This window comes from Cydia fagiglandana, chromosome 25 (genome assembly GCF_963556715.1).
Source record: "Cydia fagiglandana chromosome 25, ilCydFagi1.1, whole genome shotgun sequence".
Taxonomy (NCBI): Eukaryota; Metazoa; Arthropoda; class Insecta; order Lepidoptera; family Tortricidae; genus Cydia; species Cydia fagiglandana.
The window spans coordinates 7,576,884-7,590,313 of NC_085956.1; the positions used below are offsets into that span (position 1 = coordinate 7,576,884).

At 38.8% G+C, this 13,430-nt stretch overlaps 1 protein-coding gene and 1 long non-coding RNA gene across 2 annotated transcripts in view; one reads left to right on the forward strand and one right to left on the reverse strand.

Moving 5' to 3' along the window:
• Window positions 1–13,430, forward strand: part of LOC134677175 (uncharacterized) — a 163,998-nt gene that overhangs the window by 101,204 nt on the left and 49,364 nt on the right. The gene's annotated exons all lie outside the window — the stretch shown is intronic.
• LOC134677068 (E3 ubiquitin-protein ligase RNF113A) lies at window positions 100–8,711 on the reverse strand. Its single transcript, XM_063535510.1, is given in 9 exon segments — window positions 100–285; window positions 2,221–2,294; window positions 3,831–3,864; window positions 3,866–3,944; window positions 5,032–5,093; window positions 5,942–6,069; window positions 7,322–7,474; window positions 8,110–8,252; window positions 8,477–8,711. Coding segments are annotated over 9 exon segments (933 nt in total). The 5' UTR covers window positions 8,571–8,711; the 3' UTR covers window positions 100–119.

Genomic DNA, 13,430 nt, shown 5'->3' on the forward strand with positions numbered 1-13,430 from the left:
CGATCCCGACTATCGTGTCGTACTGGGAACGAAATCGTAACCCGATAGTCGGGTTTTCGGCACTGAATGTGTTAAGGTGACAGCAAAAAAAAATACCAGTTGTTTTCAATCATTTATTATCAGTCGTCATCGTCGTCATCATCATCATCGGCTCGCTGTTTCAGCTTAACCTCCAGTTCCTTGGCCGGATTAAACACTCCGTTGGTCTGTGTGTTGCAAATGAAACACCGAGTTGATTTCTTGTAGTTGTCCAAAGCGCATTTTTCGCAGAAATAGTGTTTACATCTGAAATAAAAATTGTGTTATAAATAAATAAATATTATAGGACATTTTTACACAAATTGACTAAGCCCCACGGTAAGCTCAAGAAGGCTTGTGTTGTGGGTACCCAGACAACGATATATGTAATATATAAATACTTAAATACATAGAAAACAACCATGACTCAGGAACAAATATCTGTATCATCATACATAAAATGCCCTTACGAGGATTCGAACCCGGGACCATCGGCTTCATAGGCAGGGTCACTACCCACTAGGCCAGACCGGTCGTAATAAACATGTAAATGTAGCAACTAGAATTTGAAATAGAGAGTTAAGAGCCAACAGGAGTGGTCATTTCTCCATACAAACGTACTCCTCGTTTTCCTCCGTGGTTTTTGAAGCTAGAGAAATGATTTTTTCAACACAGATTAATATTGTCAATATCTGTGTCGGACCGTTTTGCTTTTTTGATATTTTTGTTTTTTAAGCCGCTAGAGCCCTTCAAAAATGGCCAAAATGGCCTAATTGACTATGCCGCAATGAGAGGCGTGGCATTCAAAACTGATATCAATTAGCCAAAAAAACAAAACGGTCCGACACAGATAATTTCATAATCATTTAGATTTCCAAATCTGGTTACGATTGGTTAAGTTTTGGAGGAGGAAACAGAGGAGTACGAAACCTCGATTTTTGAGATTTTTACGCAGGATTTTTCGGCTTGTCCTTATCGCACTACTTTTAGGTGCCGCTTCCGTTAGCGAGACGGGTATATTTACCTAAAATATTTAAAACTCAGCTCCTGTTTCGTCTTAATGTCATGATAAATTATGTAGCTACCGTACATTTACTGCCATCTTTCGACAGAAGATTAAAACTGTTAGAACGCCATTTGACTTTGATCCTTATTCTTTCACTGATATTTGTTAACGTGTTAAATATTAATATTATTAATATTGACGCCATGGTTATGGCGCCATCGCTCGAAAGGATTGCACCATACCTTTGGCCTAGTGTCGAGTAGATGGCGTTAATATTAATATTTAACAAGTTAACACATATCAGAGAAAGAATAAGGTTCAAAGTCAAAAGGCGTTCTAACAGGTTTAATATTCTGTCGAAAGATGGCAGTAAATTTACAGTGGCTACATAATTTACTTTGACAAGTCGCCTCTATACACTCCATTGTCTTTGTTTATACCAAAGACATATGTAACTTCGTATAAGATGAATAAAGTCTAAGAAAAAAACGTGCCTCGGAAATCAAGAAAAAGTCATTCTCGGATAGATGCCGCACACACCTTTAGCCTATACTCGGCTAGATGGCGTGACGACACCGTTTCATATTTAACAATTTTAAGAAGATATCAGTGAATGAACATGGATCTAAATGATATAAAAATAATAAAATCATTTATCAGCTTCAGTCTTTGGCCCATCGGCGGAAAGTCGCCAGCCTGTCGGTATTCTACAGGCTGCACTTCGGGGAGTGTGCCCAAGAGCTACACGAGCTTATTCCACCGTCCCCATTCTACCATCGGACTTTTAGACGCACGGCCGGTTTCCATCCTTACTTGGTAGATATTCCACCAATTCGCACGAAGCGCTTTGCTTCTACTTTCCTTATGCGCACTGCCAAGGAATGGAATTCCCTGCCGGCGTCTATATTTCCGTGTTCTTATAACCCGGCAACCTTCAAATCAAGAGTGAACAGGCACCTTCTGGGCGAGCTCGCTCCATCGTAGGCCACGTCTACGCCTCGGCTAGTCTGTGGCCATGAGTAAGCCCATTCATAATTTTAAAAAAATCCATATATATACATTTTTTTGATAATTTTATACGTTTTCATTTTGAGTTTTAGTCGTGTGTCGATAGATGGCAGTAAATTTACTGTGACCACAAAAATTACAATGACAGAACCCCTCTATACTATCTATTCTTTTTGGTTTATACTTACTTTGTGACAACGGGATCTGTGAAACTGCCTCGGCATATGAAGCATCGGAACGGTAACTCATCATCACTATGTATCTGCAATATAGATAAGTTATTATAAAATATAGAACAATAATAACCCAAACTGCAGTCAGGCGTGTCTCACTCCGCGATTTCGTCGCTTTGCTACAGGTAGCTAAAAGTACATCCGTTCGGCCAGAATTTTGGGGTTTGCCATAAGCCGCGCGTGGCGCTGTCGCCACCTAGCGGCCATTTCTGTGCTGATCGTAACAGACGCGATTTGTTAGAGTGAGTCTTCTGTACTTAGTACTATTATTTATTCTGTGCTGCAGTCCATAGACCGGTATACTGTTCACTTTTTAGGGTTCCGTACCCAAAGGGTAAAACGGGACCGTATTACGAAGACTCCGCTGTCCGTCCGTCCGTCCGTCTGTCACCAGACTGTATCTCACGAACCGTGATAGCTAGACAGTTGAAATTTTCACAGATGATGTATTTCTGTGGCCGCTATAACAAATACTAAAAAGTACGGAACCCTCGGTGGGCGAGTCCGACTCGCACTTGTCCGGTTTTTCTACAATAGTCCCAATGCCTGCTGCGACCGGTTCATGTGTGTCTATTGTTGCGCCTGTGAACGGGTTCCAGCAGGCGTTCTACATGACATTAAAGATCTCCAAAGGGCCTCTACGTGTTGGATCTATATCCCTACGCAAGCCTATCAAAAGACCGGGATTTATATAGTGCGTTTTTTTAGCATCAGAAAAAAGGTAAACAATCTTGATGAGTCTTTTAATTAAAAAACACGTTTTAAAAATAAGTCACAGCAACAATTACGAATCAAATACGATCATTTATATTCTTCTGCTTTCATAAGTAATAATCAATGATTATAAAAAAAACTTTTTTCAATTAAAAGACATGTCAAGATCGCTTACCTTCTTTGTGCTTCTTTCTAATGCTAAAAAAACCAACTATAGAACAGAAAAGTGTTGCTTTGATCCCTCCTAGCAAGGAAGAAAAGTGTTACTTTGATCCCTCCTAGCAGGGAAGAAAAGTGTTACTTTGATCCCTCCTAGCAGGGAAGAAAAGTGCTACTTTGATCCCTCCTAGCAGGGAAGAAAAGTGCCTCTTTGATCCCTCCTAGCAGGGAAGAAAAGTGCCTCTTTGATCCCTCCTAGCAGGGAAGAAAAAACTTTTTTCCGAATAGGTGGTGTGAAATAGTAGTTTGTGTTACAAGGGATCAAAATGATATATTTCCGTCAAGGGCGTACATTGAATCCTGAATGAAGCGATGGATTCTAAAGTAGAATCCTGAGCGTAATGAGGGATTTAAGTGTTAATGCACAAGATGAAATAATTTTGATACCGTGTGACATATACTGCTTTTCACATCAACTACGAGGAAAATAAAGAAATCTTAGTGTTGACACAATCTGATGCTTAAACAGATTAAATAATGTCCTTACAAAAAAATTAAAAATAGTGTGCTTGAACAGAAAAGTGTTACTTTGATCCCTCCTAGCAGGGAAGAAAAGTGCCACTTTGATCCCTCCTGGCAGGGAAGAAAAAGCTCTTTTCCGAATAGGTGGTTTGAAAAATGAGTTGTCGTACCTCATAGTCGGAGTCGCCGCCCCCTCCCCCGCCCCCCCCCGGGCGCCCCCTCCTCGCGCTCGAGCTGCCAGCCGTGCTTGTAGTCCGAGCGGTCGTGTAAGAACTTACAAGAATCTGGTAACAAAATAGGTTCAGACATAGGGAAATATAGTATGAATAGAGTGCTCACTCCATACATCAGTTTTAGTACAGTCAACAACAGAACTATGAATACAGGCAAAGTGCCAAAAATATGTATACACGACCTTAATGTACAGGCAATAAAGTACTGTATACATATCTTTGACACTGCCTGCATTCATAGCTCTGTTGTTGACTGTACCAAAATGACTATTATTTTCGCAGTCGACATCTAGCATCGAGTAGCGGAATTATCAGTACTGCTAGTTGATATTGATACTAGAATTCTCTATAGTTCGTTTTTTTAGCATTAGAAAGAACTTGAAAGAAGGTAAGCGATCTTGACATGTCTTTTAAAAGAAAAACGCTTTTTAAAAATCAGTAACTATTACTTATGAAAGCAGAAGAATATAAATGATCGTATTAGATTCATAATTGTTACATATTTGCCGTAACCTATTTTTAAAATGTGTTTTTCAATTAAAAGACACATCAAAATTGTTTACCTTATTTCTAATGCTAAAAAAACGAATTATAGTGTCGCGACTCACGAAAATTGTATTGAACAACAATTTACAACTATTATTGAAAGCAAGAGTTGCAAATAGAGTTCCGGTTAATCCGGTTATACTATTAGCTGAAAATTGTTGAGCATTAGACTTTTCGGTCGTCGGAACATCTAGTGTAAAATTTGAGGTTATGATAATTACATGTTTTGGTTCAATGTACATTGATTTTCTTAGCGCAATACTGCTCTTTGACTGTTGCCTTCACAGACAAAACATCCTCCAGACTGAGCATAGTCGCGCTACCCCCTCTGCCAAGCATACGGTAATTTTACTCCATGTTTGAGTCGAAAGTGTCTTTGTGTGACGTCCGTGTCTTTGAACGGACCAATCACGGCACGGGACTTCGCTCACCTCGTCCCGCGCACCCCCGCATTTTTGGCATCATCGGTTGCATGAAATAATTGCTCTAAACTCGGTCTAGAGGATTCCTAGTCTATGGTTGCCTTACTTCACTTTGCTGTACATTGCTACTGACATACTTTGCTTGACAGATTATAAATTGACAGTATTACCTCCGAAACCACAGAACCCGGTCTCTTTATAGTCCTTACAAATGTCTGGTTGGTAGTCCCATCTGTAAAGAGAAAACATTTTCATGTCAGCTAGAGATGCGCAAAACGCTTTGATCACTGAGTTAAAAAGATTTCTCCGCTTTTAAATTTATAGGCTCACATATCTCAGCCAAGACTGTAACGGGTTGGTACCCAAGAGGCTGTACACGGAGCCAGAGGAGACCTCGAACAAGATGGGAGGATGAACTCAGAGTCACAGCAGGCCCGAACTGGAGAAGAGTGGCCCACGTCAGACCTCAATGGAAAGAGCTAGAGGAGGCCTTTGCCAAGCGGCACACTGAGCTTAGAGATATACTCTAACTCAGAACAAAGGGGCTAGATAGATAGATAGATAGATACATCTCAGCCAAATAAAAGAAAGAGTTTCTGTTGTGTCGTACGAGGGAGTTAAAAGGCTGGCCCAGCAAAGACTGGCGATTACACCACCGACAAGAGCATAGCTCTTAAATACGGATGATGATGAAATTTATTCTAAGCTTATTGTATAGTTCGTAGATTCGTAACTGAGCCCGGCGGCTAATCCTATTGTCTATTGTTAAGTAAAACCGCACGTGCTACTTACCTGCAAAAAAGGGTCATCCTTATTCTATTTGGCACCTGAGCGCGGGCTAGTCCAACGCTCAAAAAACCAGTGTAGTTGCGCTCTCCGATAACGCGCCTTTGTTACGCATCTCTATGACACATTTTAGACTGGTTCTGTAGCGTTCGACTCGCCGGCACTCAGTAACCGAAGTACGCAGGTTTTTATGCAGGTGGTTGGGGCACGTGGCACGAGCGGTTTTACTTAACAATAGACAATAGGATTAGCTCGGGCTCAGTTACGAACCTACGAACTATAATGTGGACATACCTGACAGTGGCCCTCAAATTTGCTGGGGCCCTGATGGGGCCTTTTCGCACTAAGCCAGAGCTAGCGTTGCCCGCAGCTGTGTCTCGCTTCTTGTAGTATTGTGCATAGTTATTCAATCCACGGTACACCTACGGAAACAGTACATATATTTTAAGTAACAATTGGGATTACTGCAATGTTCTGCCGCCAGAGTGCAGCACTATATTGTTTAGTAAACCATAGAGTAACTTATACATAATATGTATAAGTTACTCTATGCCATATTATGGCCTTAAATGCTTTTATTTTAAGTTTTCACTATGACATTGATGCATCAAGGTGTTTGTTTACAGGTGGCCTACCACGAAACGCGAAAATCGAAATTTCGTTTTCTGCCTCTGTATTGATTCAATAGGCAAGAGTGCCCTCTCGCGCATGAGAGGAGGCCTGTGCCCAGCAGTGGGACGTATATAGGCTGAATTATTATTATTTATGTCTTTCCATATCGCGGGACCATGGGGTCCCGGACCTTTGGGAGGCGTACGTGGGGCCGAAGCCAACAGCGCAGAGGCCCTTTAAGACACTTTAATTTAAAAGCAAGGGATACACATGGCGGATACCATCCCCGAACGTACAATGTGATACATCCGGAGATGGTCCCCGCCAGGTGCAAAGACTATTGCAGTGCAGCACTTTTGTACTGCGATGGGAACGAAGGTCATGGGCTATAGATTTGAAAGTTGGATGGACTGGATAATGGGCTATGGGAGAGACTAGCGGACACCTGCCGTGACAATCAGTCTCAAAATTGTATAAGACAGGTGGTGACTCGCCAACTCATTGAGTGGGCCCCGCAATGGCCGCACGCACAGTGCGACAACAGGGCAACACTTTGGAGCGGCTGTGAGGTTGTCGAGAGGTGAGTCTGCGGTAGCCAGATCCCGGTAATCCGTTCAAGGGCCGCCGGCGTTATGACATTTTACACTTCCAATCTGGAGCATAGGTCCCGCTCTTGCGACTCCACTCTGGCCGGCCAATCAAGGCAAGCACAGAGGCGAGGGCCAGATGCAAGTGCCCTCTGGAATAGGGGTCCGCGGTGTCGCCACTCACCGTCAGCTCGCCACAAGCTGCCCCCGCGGGGTTATTATTTATTATTATTATTGATTCAATAGGCAAGAGTGATAGAGAGGCAGAAACCGAACTTTCGATTTTCGTGTTTCGCGGTAGGCCATGTGATTGAATTAGTGACGCATGATCAATGACAGATGATGTCAATGAGCTTTATTTACTGTATGTGCTAGTGGTGCCACCTACGCAGAGCTTTGCCTAATATTCCCTATTGAACACCCCTCGTATTTTTAGTTTTTACGTTTTTTAAGCTTTCAGAAAGTCTGTATCTACCTTATCATCAGCCTGACCCTGCAGTTCCTCATTGATCTTCTGAGCCTTCTCGAAGATGGCTTGTGCGTCCCGGTCTCTTTCTGTATCTAGTTCATATGTGGCCGTGGCGTTTTCACGCTGCTGCTGCACTGATAGCGTCAGGTTCTGCTGTGGCTGAAAACAAAAAAAAATGAGTTAAAACTTCTTATCTACTATTTGTGACTTTCCATTAGAGAAGGGTCCATAAGCACATGAATCAAGGATCCTTCTCTGATGGAATGCCCTGCTAAAACCCTGCCCAAAGTGGTCTAGGTGCCAATTCGTTTGGATAATCGAGTTTCTATTGTACTTACATCAATGTTGAACACTAAATAATGTCGCCGTCACAAAATCAACTATAATTTTAATCATATACAATAAGGTAAGCGCTGGTGGCTAAACGTGCGACTTTCAATCCAGAGGTCATGGGTTCAAACACCGGCTCGTACCAATGAGTTTTTCGGAACTTATGTATGAATGTCATTCGATATTTACCAGTCCCTTTTTAGTGAAGAAAAACATTGTGATGAAACCGGGCTAATAAGGTTACAAAGTCACGATGGCAGTCACTTTCGTAAAAACTAGTGCCTATGTCAATTTTTGGGATTAGTTGTCAAGCGGACCCCAGGCTCACATGAGCCGTAGCAAAATGCCGGGATAGAGCGAGAAAGACAAAGTGCATAAGGTGGAAAAAAATTTCAAAAACAATAAATAAATAAATTTAGTTTAGTATAGTTTTATTTTAGAATAGTTTGTTTAAATCAACTTACTTTGTCTTCATCATCACTGCTATCATCACGTATCTCAGGCCTCTGCCTTTTTGTGCCCGTAGACTGTATGTTAGGGTTCGCCTTCTGAGGTCTCTTGGTTGGTAGAACAACAGTCTGGTCATCTGAATCAGAACTGCTCTTTTCTAAAAAAAAAATATTAAAAAAAAATATCGTTATCTGCCTGTGTGTCACTATAATATGCCAGATAGAGAGAGAGAGAGAGATAACAATTTTTCGTTGTTGGCGGTCCATGACCTATGAGCTATCTAAAACATTTCAAAAGCCCTTAAAAACCAAAACATAACCTCAAACATTATCCATATAACATGAACACAAACTTATACATAAGTCTTAAAACTTATTTTACCTTCTGAACTGGAAGCTTTGCGCTTTCTACCTCCTCTGTTCTTAATAGTTCTCTTTTTAAACGTAGAAGGAACTTCGACCTCCGCATCGGACATTTTTATTATGTATTATTGCAATTAGCAGGGATGTATAGCGTCACTGGGTATGAAATACAAATCCGTAATACGCAACAAACAAGATTCTACAAGATAACTAAGTATTAGAAAGTATTTATAACATCCCTTATAATCGCTTATAATCGCTACAATGTTTGCATTTGCACTTAAGACACTTAAGTGTGCGTTCCGAAACCTAACTAACCATAGACTTAATAATATATAAAGACGGTGTCTCAGCGAGCTGTCACTGTTGCCACTTTTGTTTAGTGTACGATTAACAATGAGGCCCACGTTGCTGTAGCCATGTCGATAAAGTCATATCGATAAACTATCGACATTTCTTGCATTTTTAATTTTACTTCAAAGGCTTAACGATACCTAAAATGACCAAAAACGCTTTTATTCTTTATTATGGTTATCAGATCACAATTTTATAGTCACGCCCCAGCAGGGAACCAAGGGAAAGTTCAGATATTTAATTAAAATACATAAATACCTCCTAAAATAGGTGTTCCGCAATAATTGAATTATATTACTATATTATAATATATTCATTAACCATTAGCATTTCAATTATGTTTATGCTTAACGAAGATATTGAAGCTTCACTAAATCGCTATTGCGTTCCGCTGTGTAGCGTTTATCGATATATAACATGATTAAAATCGACTTTTCACATCCCTAAAAGAGCACACATATACGCTTTTACGCACACATACACAGCCTGGGCGCATCAAGAAAGGCAACACTTGATTTGAAGTCCACCTTGTCAACAGTATGGTTGTCCTTTTTTGACAAACGGCATTTTAAAAGAGCGAGGAGAGAGAAATGATACTAGTTGCTGCGTCGTGAAAGAGAACAGAAAAGGTTGGGCCCTTGTAACTAACCTAAGCATTAGCAATAGACGGTTCTTGACTTTACTAATAATGATTAACTTTTCAACAAAATAAAAATATGATAAAACGTATGTATCTTTAACATTTGTTACGGTTTAGGTTTCATGAAATCAGAAATTCAAATTAAAAGAAAACTTTTAAAACTGGTATTGATGATGGTGCTCACGGAAGAAAGAATGAGCGCGCCGCGCTCTGACGGGAAACGGCATGTGCCTGGATTAGTATGAGAACCTATGTCGCCAAAACGCTGTCACAAAAATTGGCCATATTTTCTTATTTCGAAAGGAATTATGAGCCCTTACCCATCACAGTAATTTGAACTTTACAGTCAAGAAAATTATGCCAAAATTGCACTACGATTTTTATTTTTTGGTAAAATACACAAATCATTGACAAATTGTCATTTATGCTCTATCCCTTTTACACTTGCATGGCTTTTCCAAGAGTGAATGCGATAGGATAAAATATTCGACTATGAGGTTGACACATGCGATAGGGATGTGCATGATTCGGTGTGATATCGATAAACGCTTATTAATGATCAATGTACACGTAAACTATTCAGTTTTTTTATACATATGTATTCCTTTATTTTCGACGATTAGGTACTTACCTACTTACTTTTTAATAAAAAAAATCTCGTATTGAAAGTAATCACGCCACCAACCACGCATATAACTGTAAGCGAGTAGGTATATAATAAAAACTGTTTCTCTTTAGCAAACCCCAGAACAATATTGCTTTGTAATGACGCAAAATAATAACCTGCTAGCCAATTAGTGCTAACCCGTTGTGTACTTATAGTTTTTTTTAATTAATTCAAATTTCTTATCCTCCCACCGCGATGCGTGTGTGCGTGCGTGAAAAATACGCGAGATGCGTATTTTTTACCTGCAATTAATATTCTCACTAGATGCGTGCGTAAAAAATACGCAAGTAAGTGTAAGTGTATTTAATAAGTGTTCACAATACTTATTAACTAGCACGTTATTATTTTAAGGCAAAACAAAGCAATAATGTTATGTCAAACATCAATATGAATCTCCGATATAAGCTCGTATGCAAAATTATTAAAAAACGCTAATTATAAACAATGGAAATATTAACCATATGTTTTGCACTTATAGACGGTTATCAACTTATCACAATAATGCGGATAGAAATGCCGCTCTGATGTAAGAGCGAGATAGCACGATGCACGTTTTTACCGGAGCATGGTGCGTACTCGCATCCAATGTGAAGTACGCTTCTAGATTTGTGCAAGCTTGTGGAGCGGGCTTTAGACTGGCCAGCAAATACCCGGCAGTAAAATTATGTGACAGCTTAAAACTGACACCTTACCTACTCGTAATATTTAATAGAGAAAATTGACAAATATGTATGGATACTATACTATAAGAAAAACTTAAAATCAAATAATCCATTGAATAGGAATAAATAAGTAAGAACATATTTTGTACATAATATAAAATGTGCATAAGCGACGACGTTTTCGATATGATCATCCAGAGGCAAAACAAAAATAAATTATTAAGAACATGTATGAACAGAAACAAACCGAACTGTGTATATTTATACGAACATCGACATCGATAACTTTTTTGATATGGTCCTCGCACTATGGGCGAATAGCGCACCCGTACATGACTTTTAGGCTAAGTAGATATCAACCTTATCTCATTTACATAAATCTGATTTTTGTACTAAACAATCCAAAAATCCTTGCGGAAACCGAAAATGTAAAAAATATTGAAATATTACATGAAATAATACTTACCGATGATCTAAAATGCCTCCATATCTAATATTTTTTGTCCGGCTAGTGTTTTTACACTCCAAAATGGAGCAGCACGGCATATTCGTAATTATTTCTAATTTTTACTGGAAACGTTTTCACATTTGACATTTACAAGCGCCATACTGAACTGTCACACGACTGACAATAGTCTGTGCTGAAAGTGTATGCAGCTAACCATAATCTTGCCACACGCTATAGACATACGTTTCACTTCTATTACTTCTTTGTTTTGTGATGGTGCTGGTGGTGGTTGGTTTATGAACGCTATTTTATGTTCTGTCAAACGTCAAAACGTTTTGTTTTTGCATGTTTTGTAGTCGTGGCATAGTTTACAACACAATGTCGGGTGACAAGCAAAAATCACTAACTAACACAATTGAAATTATGGGACAATAAACCGTGTTACAAGTGTAATAAAGTGCATTGTTACTTAAATTTTTTGATAATACTTAGCAGTACTTAGTGACTAGAGTCTGTGCGGAAAGAGAAGAGTCGTGGCAGAAACGGGAACTAACATTTTAAATTTTATATGGCAATCAAACCTTTGACACCTTGTCATGTAAAAAGTAAACAAACTTCTGTCATTGTATATTTATTAACAAAAACCGCAAGTTTTATGTATAAAATATTTTCAAAACACGATAAAACCGTACATAAAACCACAAGGAAAATTATATTTAACATTGTTCGGTTTTGTCAGCGGGAAGAAAACGGCTAAAAGCCGACTATCGACTTACAAAAAGTCGCGGAACGTGTTTCCGCTATTCGCGGGTATTGATGTTGTATTTAATATTAAATAATTACCTATTTAATAAGGCCCCTAAGTAACTTGTCTCCGGTACATAATCGGTAAGTATATTCATTCAAAATATATTAATTTTCATAAATATGCAGGTCATTCATGGTCTTTAAAATAACTGACAAATAGTCTTGATACTTGCCATTTTATGCATATTTATATGTAATTTTTTTTTTCAGGATTGTGTAAAAGTACCTACGGCATCTCGAATAAAAGACCGCTAAGTAGGTGATATGCAAGAATTCGTAATCTACGTGCCGGATTCAAGCACATCCAGTTCAGATGAAGATAGTTCTATGAGTGTCCCTGGTTGTTCTGAAGCTAGCTCAAACATAAGTGACATTGAATATTTTAATTCAGACTTCGATTACAAAGAATAAAACTTTTTCTAATAAAATAGGGTAATTGTGTCTGTTTGCCGTCCAGTGCCTGTTTCCGTCCACTTGGCGGAGTTGCTACAAAGAATTGCGGAAAATTTGAATAGAAACGAGCCTTCTCACACATGTTTGGATTTGTTGCAATCCATAATGTCTAAGCAATATTTTTACCAAAATAAAAGTGTTATTTGACAAATAGCGGCTTAAATAAAAATTATGTAAGTGGCGGCATTGCACCCAGAGCCTGAAAACGTCATTTTGCAAGAAAAAAAAAGTATTGGCGGCAAATGTTCACGGTAAGTTTATTAATTAATTTAGCTAGTTTAAGTTACGTTATTGGCACATACTGCAACTTAAAAGTATAATAAACGCAATTTTAAGTGTTTTTTATAGTTTTTTCATAATAATCTTTGATAAATTTAGTGGACGAGTACTGACATACTAATTTTGAAAAATATTTAGTTTCCGACCACACGGACGGTAACTGGAACAGCTAGGTGAGTATTTGTTATGGTCGTTTTACTTCAAAAGACTTATAAACTACTATATATTTTCTCTTAAAATGATGTTTCTTGCTTATAAGATTATACATTTTAGTTTTCGTCCACGATTTTGTCACTGTTGCTTGATTAAAATCATATTTAAAATACGTGGTCGAAAACTAAAAATAGCTTTAAATATTGTTTCAGTTTCCGTCCATGTACTATGAGTGGTGTAGACGAGATTTATTATTAAATGATTACAGAGGGCGAAAATAGCAATTCGTGGATGAGTTTCGATTTTGTTCGACGAAATGAAAGAATTGAACTGAGTCCGACAATGAGACGATTCCACGAATTGCTATTCCCACCGGAGCATAGTGCTTTGCTCCAAATATGCGAGGAAATAAGTTTAAATAGGCAATTAATTATTTAAGCATCAAGCATTACTCGAATCTTAATATAAAAAATGTGAAATACCTACGATTTTCCCTCCTTAATATTTAAA